The sequence below is a fragment of the Eriocheir sinensis genome, chromosome 9, assembly GCF_024679095.1.
Source record: "Eriocheir sinensis breed Jianghai 21 chromosome 9, ASM2467909v1, whole genome shotgun sequence".
In the NCBI taxonomy this organism is placed as follows: Eukaryota; Metazoa; Arthropoda; class Malacostraca; order Decapoda; family Varunidae; genus Eriocheir; species Eriocheir sinensis.
The window spans coordinates 3,037,105-3,047,059 of record NC_066517.1 but is presented as its reverse complement, the minus strand read 5'-3'; the positions used below and the strand labels follow the sequence as shown (position 1 = coordinate 3,047,059).

The window sequence follows — 9,955 nt, the reverse complement described above, 5'->3', positions numbered from 1 at the left end:
CACACACACACACACACACACAAGGCAAAAGTTAGGAGGAACTACTTACAAAACGAAATAAATTGAACAAAATGAATAAGTTGAAAAACATAAAAAGTGTGTCCTGAAAAGAATTGAGAATGGTATCCGTAAAGCTTCTTCCCAGTGTATAGAAAAGGTGGGGAAAGGGGGGCCCTTGTGCCTTTGAGGTCGTGTTGTAAACACGTAAAGGAGAGTTCCTTTTCTTGTTTCAGTGGTGTGTCACGGCCGACGAGGCTGTCTCGGACGCCGAGATGTTTGTCGCGGACACTGAGGCGTTGGCGTGTGCCCTGCTGACTGTCCAGGACACTGGGGTGTTGCCGCGTCCCCGGCTGCGGAGTGGTAGGCAGCTGCCGAAGGTGTTCTTTAACCCTCCGAAGAATGAGCGGAGCCGAGACCCGAAAGAGCGGCGGGGCGGGGAGAGACACCGCTGCACCGCCTTGGCGACGGCCCGCACGGAGGGGCGCTCCTCGGGGCTGGGCGATAGGGCTTGCAGCACCACCTCCATCAGGTCTGGGTACAGAGCCGTGCAGCTGTACAGGATCTCGTCCAGCAGGCAGGCCAGTGAATACACGTCGCCTGCAGGCTGGCATGGCTCGCATTCGAGCTCCTCCGGGGCCATCCAGGGCGCCAATGAATGGTCGTATGGCTCGTGGAAGAGCGTGAGGCCCTTGCCCCGTGCCAGGCCGTAGTCGATGAGGGAGACGTGCAGGCGACCGTTGTCAGGGTCGAGTCGCACCACCACGTTGTTGGCCTTGATGTCGTTGTGCACGACGCCGCGGGCGTGGACCTGCTGCAGGGCGCGGCACAGGTCCAGGAATGCGCGCAGCATTTTGGCGTCGGTGGGCGCCAGGCGCGGGAGGTCGTCGAAGGTGTGTTCGCCGCAGTAGGTGGTGAGCAGGGCAAGTTCCTGGCCCTTCCCGTCGCTGACGCCGAGCAGCCGCGGGGCGCCGCCGGCTCCGTCGAGGGCGAGCAGCGTGCTGGCCTCACGGAGAAAGGCTGTGTTCCCCTTGAGTGTAGACACCTTGAGGCAGCGCGAGGCGCCCTTGTAGTTGACCAGGAAGACGGAGCAGGAGCCCCCCTCCCCCAGCAGGCATGTGCTCTGGTCCTGCAGCATGTCGTGGATGGCGCCGTCAGAGAGGGCAGCGGGTTCCACGTGAGGGCTCATTGTGCTGTTCTGCATGTGGGTTGGCTACGGGAAGCACTTGCTCCAGTAGACGCCCTTCTAGTGTTGAGATCCAGCACGTCACCTCGTATTTTGGGCGGCCATTTTGGGGAGCCTGGAGTTGACATTGCACCCCCCCGAGTCTAGAGCTGGTGAGCCTCTGATATCAAAGAATGGGAAGAGTGACTCCGGCTTCCCTCTTTCTCTCGGACCAAGGTCATTTTACAAGTGTGTGTGTGTGTGTGTGTGTGTGTGTGTGTGTGTGTGCGTGTGTGTTGCTTTTAATGAAATTGATAGTAATGGAGAGAGAGAGAGAGAGAGAGAGAGAGAGAGAGAGAGAGAGAGAGAGAGAGAGAGAGAGACCGACCGACCGCCCCTCCCCTCACAGAGCACACACACACACACACACACACAGACAGACAGACACACTTTTGGACGCTTCCGCCGCTCACATCAACTCTTCAAGAGGCCAAAAGGGAGATCAGGTCGGTTGTAATACGTGTTTTTTAGGTTCTCGGTGCAGAAGAATGGCCAAACTACCTCCAGGGTCATCAAACTCCCTGGAAATGTAACTCCCATGAAAACTTTGTCAAATACGTTTGCTTAGGCGGCGACATGTTTAAGAATATGGCATGTAGTAAGAATTATAGGCTATTTGCTGATTATAGTTGTTATTATTATTATTATTATTATTATTATTATTATTATTATTATTATTATTATTATTATTATTATTATTATTATTATTATTATTCTCACCTTCTCACCATACGCAAGGTAGGGCTCACAAAACTCCTCCATCTGGCACGGCCCTCATAACGTTCTTCCTCCACCATCTCCATCGTTGATCCCCTCGCCGCAATTGCTTCCGGAACCCCATCGCTCCACCTCTTTCCAGGTCTGCCCACCAGTCTCCTCCCTCTCGGCTTCCACTGATAAAATTTGGCAGGGTACCTTTCTTCTTCCATCCTCATGACGTGTGCATAACATCTCAGTAGATTTCTTTCCGCAAATTATAATATTGATTCATTGTTTCAACTCGTTTCTCACATCGTCATTTCTCAATCTATCTCTTCGTTTTACTCCCTTTATCAAACGCAACACTCTCATTTCTGTTGCTTGTATCTTACTCTTTAGTCTTGTTGTTAATGTCCAGGTCTCTGATCCATATGTTAATACTGGTCTTAAAATTGTTTTGTATATAATGACTTTCTCTTAGTGGAATCAGTCTTTCCTTTAGTAGTGGGTACAGTAATCTTAAATTGTTCGTGTAACTTTCGATTCTCTTTGTTATTTCTTTTTCCATAAGATGCCTTTCATTTACTATGACTCCTAGGTACTTAAAATCTCCAACCACGATAGGGTAGGCGGTGGCCGAAGTGATAGCGTACTGGACCCACATTCGCCGCGTGATGGACGACGCGGGTTCGAATCCTCACGCTACCACTCGGATTTTTCGGTCACCGCCGAGTATTTAAACTACCCACATGCTATATATAGATATATATATATATATATATATATATATATATATATATATATATATATATATATATATATATATATATATTATTATTATTATTATTATTAATAATATAATTATTATTATTATTATTATAATAATTATTATTATTATTAGTATTAATATTATTATAAATATTAATAATTCTAATATTATTATTATTATTATTATTATTATTATTATTATTATTATTATTATTATTATTATTATTATTATTATTATTATTATTATTATTTCTATTATTATTATTATTATTATTATTATTATTATTATTATTATTATTATTATTATTATTATTATTATTATTATTACAGGCGAAGCAGGTAGAGAGGGAGGCGTGGGGACACTATATAAAGCTGGCTGTTGAGCAGCCTCAAAATACCTGAGATGCCGAAGAAGAGAAAATGCTAGACAAAGCGACGACAGGGAAGGAGAAAGAAGACGAGAGATTATTGAAGCTTTAGAGACGGAAGGACAGAGGGGGAGGTAACAAATACCTTAAAATACACGTCAAAAGAAACAAATAAAACAAATACATGACCAAACTTGGGATAAAGTCAGGGGTGTGAATTACTCTGAAATTTTGAGCGGGGAAAATTTCCATTGGAATTTTCGGGAATTTTAAGAATAAAAAAAAAATGAAAGTTTGGCTATGGAGTCTGTAGGCTTTTTTTTCTTTTTTTTTTTTTTCGAGGCTGAGATTACTGTTACCTCTTTGTACTTCAGTTATAAGGGGCTGTTGATGGTGTCCTTTTGCCTGATGGTGGCGCAGGCAGGCTTTTTTAAGTGACGCCTTTGAGGGTCATACCGCCCTCCGTTGCGCTCTGATGCACTCGCTATTACACAAGATTCATAGCAGCGTGTGCATGGGTATTCCGCCACTCGACGGCAGCTTGAAGAATGGCCAGAACCCGGCGAGATTTGAACTTGGAACCCAAAATTTACCACAGAGAGAGAGAGAGAGAGAGAGAGAGAGAGAGAGAGAGAGAGAGAGAGAGAGAGAGAGAGAGAGAGAGAGAGAGAGAGAGAGAGAGAGAGAGAGAGAGAGAGAGAGAGAGAGAGAGAGAGACAGGGGGTGATGCGGTAGAAATGTGGAGAGGCTCGGGTCTCACGCAAACTGACTTCAGATTAGTATCAGACTGTTGTGAAGACGTAAATTTGTTTACACACCTCTTCGTGGCGCAACTGGTAGAGCGCTGCGCTGCCAGGCTTCACGTTCTGACAGGGCGGCGGTTCGAGCCCGCTCAGGCCGGATTTTTCAGTTGACTTAGGAGCGGTTACTGTCCCTCCTTGAGCAAGGGGGATGCGGTGTGTGGTGTGTGAGGTCCTGGCAGTACCCAGAGATCGACTAAATGAACACTTGCTCTGTCGGGAGGGTACCTGCTGGCGATTACGAGTCGAACTCGCGATCAGGCCGTGGTGAATTACACACACACAAACGCACACACACACACACAAACGCACACACACACACACACACACACGCAAGGCAAAAGTTAGGAGGAAATATAAAATTAAATAACTTGAATAAAATGAATAAGTTGAAAAACATAAAAAGTGTGTCCTGAAAAGAATTGAGAATGGTATCCGTAAAGCTTCTTCCCAGTGTATAGAAAAGGTGGGGAAAGGGGGGCCCTTGTGCCTTTGAGGCACCGTTGTCAGATTATCGTACTCAGAGCCTCGTATTTACCGGTTTCTGAAACATAGCTATTGCCACACAAACACCAATAATTAACTATTTTAGCGATAACTATCTATGAAAGCAGTTATCGGGGTCCAGGAGGCAATTTTTGGGTCGGAAACCGGCAAACACAGGAGGCTGAGTACGACAATCTGGCAAAATTGATTTGAGGTCGTGTTGTAAACACGTAAAGGAGAGTTCCTTTTCTTGGTTTTTGGCTGTAGACGCCCCGCGCTGCTCAGTGGTGTGTCACGGCCGACGAGGCTGTCTCGGACGCCGAGGTGTTTGTCGCGGACGCCGAGGCGTTGGCGTGTGCCCTGCTGGCTGTCAAGGACACTGGGGTGTTGCCGCGTCCCCGGCTGCGGAGTGGCAGGCAGCTGCCGAAGGTGTTCTTTAACCCTCCGAAGAATGAGCGGAGCCGAGACCTGAAGGAGCGGCGGTGCGGGGAGAGACACCGCTGCACCGCCTTGGCGACGGCCCGCACGGAGGGGCGCTCCTCGGGGCTGGGCGACAGGGCTTGCAGCACCACCTCCATCAGGTCTGGGTACAGAGCCGTGCAGCTGTACAGGATCTCGTCCAGCAGGCAGGCCAGTGAATACACGTCGCCTGCAGGCTGGCATGGCTCGCATTCGAGCACCTCCGGGGCCATCCAGGGCGCCAATGAATGGTCGTATGGCTCGTGGAAGAGCGTGAGGCCCTTGCCCCGTGCCAGGCCGTAGTCGATGAGGGAGACGTGCAGGCGACCGTTGTCAGGGTCGAGTCGCACCACCACGTTGTTGGCCTTGATGTCGTTGTGCACGACGCCGCGGGCGTGGACCTGCTGCAGGGCGCGGCACAGGTCCAGGAATGCGCGCAGCATTTTGGCGTCGGTGGGCGCCAGGCGCGGGAGGTCGTCGAAGGTGTGTTCGCCGCAGTAGGTGGTGAGCAGGGCAAGTTCCTGGCCCTTCCCGTCGCTGACGCCGAGCAGCCGCGGGGCGCCGCCGGCTCCGTCGAGGGCGAGCAGCGTGCTGGCCTCACGGAGAAAGGCTGTGTTCCCCTTGAGTGTGGACACCTTGAGGCAGCGCGAGGCGCCCTTGTAGTTGACCAGGAAGGCGGAGCAGGAGCCCCCCTCCCCCAGCAGGCATGTGCTCTGGTCCTGCAGCATGTCGTGGATGGCGCCGTCAGAGAGGGCAGCGGGTTCCACGTGAGGGCTCATTGTGCTGTTTTGCATGTGGGTTGGCTACGGGAGGCACTTGCTCCAGTAGACGCCCTTCTAGTGTTGAGATCCAGCACGTCACCTCGTATTTTGGGCGGCCGTTTTGGGGAGCCTGGAGTTGACATTGCACCCCCCCGAGTCTAGAGCTGGTGAGCCTCTGATATCAAAGAATGGGAAGAGTGACTCCGGGTTCCCTCTTTCTCTCGGACCAAGGTCATTTTACAAGTGTGTGTGTGTGTGTGTGTGTGTGTTGCTTTTAATGAAATTGATAGTAATGGAGAGAGAGAGAGAGAGAGAGAGAGAGAGAGAGAGAGAGAGAGAGAGAGAGAGAGAGAGAGAGAGAGAGAGAGAGAGAGAGAGAGAGAGAGAGAGACTGACTCCGACCGATCGCCCCTCCCCTCACAGAGCACACACACACACACACACACACACACACACACACACACACACACACACATAGACAGACAGACACACTTTTAGACGCTTCCGCCGCTCACATCAACTCTTCAAAAGGCTAAAAGGGAGATCAGGTCGGTTGTAATACGTGTTTTTTAGGTTCTCGGTGCAGAAGAATGGCCAAACTACCTCCAGGGTCATCAAACTCTCCCTGGAAATGTAACTCCCATGAAAACTTTGTCAAATACGTTTGCTTAGGCGGCGACATGTTTAAGAATATGGCATGTAGTAAGAATTATAGGTTATTTGCTGATTATGGTTGTTATTATTATTATTATTATTATTATTATTATTATTATTATTATTATTATTATTATTCTCACCTTTTCACCAAACACAAGGTAGGGCTCACAAAACTCCTCCATCTGGCACGGCCCGCATAACGTTCTTCCTCCACCATCTCCATCGTTGATCCCCTCGCCGCAATTGCTTCCGGAACCCCATCGCTCCACCTCTTTCCAGGTCTGCCCACCAGTCTCCTCCCTCTCGGCTTCCACTGATAAAATTTGGCAGGGTACCTTTCTTCTTCCATCCTCATGACGTGTGCATAACATCTCAGTAGATTTCTTTCCACAAATTATGATATTGATTCAATGTTTCAACTCGTTTCTCACATCGTCATTTCTCAATCTATCTCTTCGTGTTACTCCCTTTATCAAACGCAACACTCTCATTTCTGTTGCTTGTATCTTACTCTTTAGTCTTGTTGTTAATGTCCAGGTCTCCGATCCATATGTTAATACTGGTCCTAAAATTGTTTTGTATATAATGACTTTCTCTTAGTGGAATCAGTCTTTCCTTTAGTAGTGGGTACATTAATCTTAAATTGTTCGTGTAACTTTCGATTCTCTTTGTTATTTCTTTTTCCATAAGATGCCTTTCATTTACTATGACTCCCAGGTACTTAAAATCTCCAACCACGATAGGGTAGGCGGTGGCCGAAGTGATAGCGTACTGGACCCACATTCGCCGCGTGATGGACGACGCGGGTTCGAATCCTCACGCTACCACTCGGATTTTTCGGTCACCGCCGAGTGGCTTAAAACTACCCACATGCTGTCCTGAAGACCACCCATCAACCCGGACTCTAGAGGAAGCCGTCCAAGCGAATCAAGTACGAGTTCCGGGGGGCAGCATGAGCCAGTGCAAGATGGCGCCACTATAAACACTCGCCTGCGCCAGAACGGGCTGGGCCGACCATCAGGCCCCACCTGGAAGAAGCCTTGGGCCGACCATCAGGCCCCACCGGGAAGATGCCTACCGGCGCAATAGGCAACAACGTAAAAAAAAAAAAAAAAAAAAAAAACTGCTTAAATTTCTCTCCGTCTATTCTTACCTCAACATCCTCTCTCTCTTTTGCTACCATCATCACCTCGATTTTATTTGCATTTATTCTCATTGCTCTTTTCTTTAAGTCTTCGTCCCAACCACTCAAAGCATCCTGCAGAACGATTGGGGATTTTGCAATACGTGCAATATCGTTGGCATAGGCCAATGTCGTCACCTCATCTTCAAATCTTAATCTTTTCATGCACCGGTCCATGAACCTCACGAACAGAAGTGGCGATATCACACCACCCCGCCGTACGCCTTCAGTTACGTTGAACCAGTTGTCCTCTCTTAGCCGGGTCCTCACCGCACTAACACAATATCTGTGGAGGTTCTTTATAGCTCCAACTCAGGAGGGCTCTACCATATACGTTGGATCCTCTAACGTTTCCCATATTTCTCCCCTTGGTAATGTATCGAATGCCTTTTCTAGATCAACAAATGCTATGAATACTTGCCGATCCCACTCCCAGTTCTTTTCCATTACCATCCTCAGTGTGAATGTTGCATCTTTTGTGCCTCTCTGGGGTCTAAATCCGTACTGTCCTTCCTCCAGCTTATCCTCCACTGTTAATCTTAACCTCTTCTCTTGTACTCTGACAGCAGAAATATCCCTCTTTAGTCCTTGCATTCTGCTCGATCACCTTTTCTGAAAATATTACAAATGACTGCCTTCCCTCAATCAGCTGGCACTTTACCCTCACGCCAAGTTACATTAGATATTCTGTCAAGCCACTTCACTATCTATCTATCTATCTATCTATCTATCTTTTTTTTTTTTTTTTTTTTTTTTTTACAGCAAAGGAGACAGCTCAAGGGCACAAAAAAGTAAACATTAATAAAAAAAAAAAAGCCCGCTACTCGCTGCTCCCAAAAAGAATCCAAAGAGGTGGCCGAAAGATAAGTCAGTTTCGGGAGGAGAGGTGTCCTGATACCCTCCTCTTGAAAGAGTTCAAGTCGTAGGCAGGAGGAAATACAGATGAAGGAAGATTGTTCCAGAGTTTACCAGCGTGAGGGATGAAAGAGTGAAGATGCTGGTTAACTCTTGCATAAGGGGTTTGGACAGTATAGGGATGAGCATGAGTAGAAAGTCGAGTGCAGCGGGGCCGCGGGAGTGGGGGAGGCATGCAGTTAGCAAGTTCAGAAGAGCAGTCAGCGTGGAAATATCGATAGAAGATAGAAAGAGAGGCAACATTGCGGCGGAATTTAAGAGGTAGAAGACTATCAGTATGAGGAGGAGAGCTGATGAGACGAAGAGCCTGTCCAGAAGAGCTGTGTGAGTGGAGCCCCCCCACACATGAGATGCATACTCCATACGAGGGCGGACAAGGCCCCTGTATATGGACAGCAACTGTGCAGGGGAGAAGAACTGGCGGAGACGGTACAGAACGCCCAGCCTCGAGGAAGCTGATTTAGTAAGAGATGAGATATGAAGTTTCCAGTTGAGATTTTGAGTTAAGGATAGACCGAGGATGTTTAGTGTTGAGGAAGGTGATAGCTGGGTGTTGTCAAAGAATAGAGGATAGCTGTTTGGAAGATTGTGTCGAGTGGATAGGTGGATAAACTGTGTTTTTGAGGCGTTAAGGGACACCGGTTCTTCTTGCCCCAATCGGAAATAATAGTAAGATCTGAGGCTAAGCGTTCTGCAGTCTTCAGCCTTGAGTCGTTAAGTTCCTGAAGGGTGGGTCTTCTATTAAAAGAAGTTGAATAATGCAGAGTGGAATCATCGGCGTAGGAATGGATAGGACAGTTCGTTTTGGAAAGAAGATCATCAATGAACAACAGAAAAGAGTGGAGATAGGACAGAACCCTGTGGGACACCACTGTTAATAGATTTAGGGGAAGAACAGTGACCGTCTACCACGGCAGAAATAGAACGGTCAGAGAGGAAACTGGAGATAAAGGTACAGAGAGAAGGATAAAAACCGTAGGAGGGTAGTTTAGAAAGCAAAGATTTGTGCCAGACCCTATCAAAAGCTTTTGATATGTCCAGCGCAATAGCAAAAGTTTCACCGAAACGGCTAAGAGAGGATGACCAAGAGTCAGTTATACAGGAGATCACCAGTAGAACGTTCTCAGGAACCCGTACTGGCGATCAGATAGAAGGTCAGAGTGGAAAGGTGCTTTTGAATCTTACAGTTAAGGATTGATTCAAAAGCTTTAGATAAGAAAGAAAAGCAATAGGACGGTAGTTTGAGGATTGAGCAGTCACCTTCTTAGGTACAGGCTGTATGAAGGCATACTTCCAGCAAGAAGGAAAGGTAGATGTTGACAGGCATATATATATATATATATATATATATATATATATATATATATATATATATATATATATATATATATATATATATATATATATATATATATATATATATATATATATATATATATATGCAGTGCACACATACACATACACATAATACACAATTATTATTATTATATTATTATTATTATTATTGTTATTTTTATTATTATTATTATTTCTATTATTATTATTTATTATTATTATTATTATTATTATTATTATTATTATTATTATTATTATTATTATTATTATTATTATTATTATTATTATTATTATTATTATTA

At 46.4% G+C, this 9,955-nt stretch overlaps 2 protein-coding genes across 2 annotated transcripts in view; both read right to left on the bottom strand.

Annotated features, from left to right (window-relative positions):
- Positions 1 to 229: 229 nt before the first annotated feature.
- Positions 230 to 9,955, bottom strand: part of LOC126996259 (serine/threonine-protein kinase pim-2-like) — a 16,892-nt gene continuing 7,166 nt past the window's right edge. Inside the window, exon 2 of the mRNA XM_050856635.1 lies at positions 230 to 1,268. Coding sequence (XP_050712592.1) covers positions 230 to 1,201 — 972 coding nt within the window. The 5' untranslated portion in view covers positions 1,202 to 1,268. The remainder of the gene's footprint in view (positions 1,269 to 9,955) is intronic.
- LOC126995851 (serine/threonine-protein kinase Pkn1-like) overlaps positions 4,564 to 9,955 on the bottom strand; it is a 15,588-nt gene continuing 10,196 nt past the window's right edge. Inside the window, exon 2 of the mRNA XM_050855732.1 lies at positions 4,564 to 5,023. Coding sequence (XP_050711689.1) covers positions 4,625 to 5,023 — 399 coding nt within the window. The 3' untranslated portion in view covers positions 4,564 to 4,624. The remainder of the gene's footprint in view (positions 5,024 to 9,955) is intronic.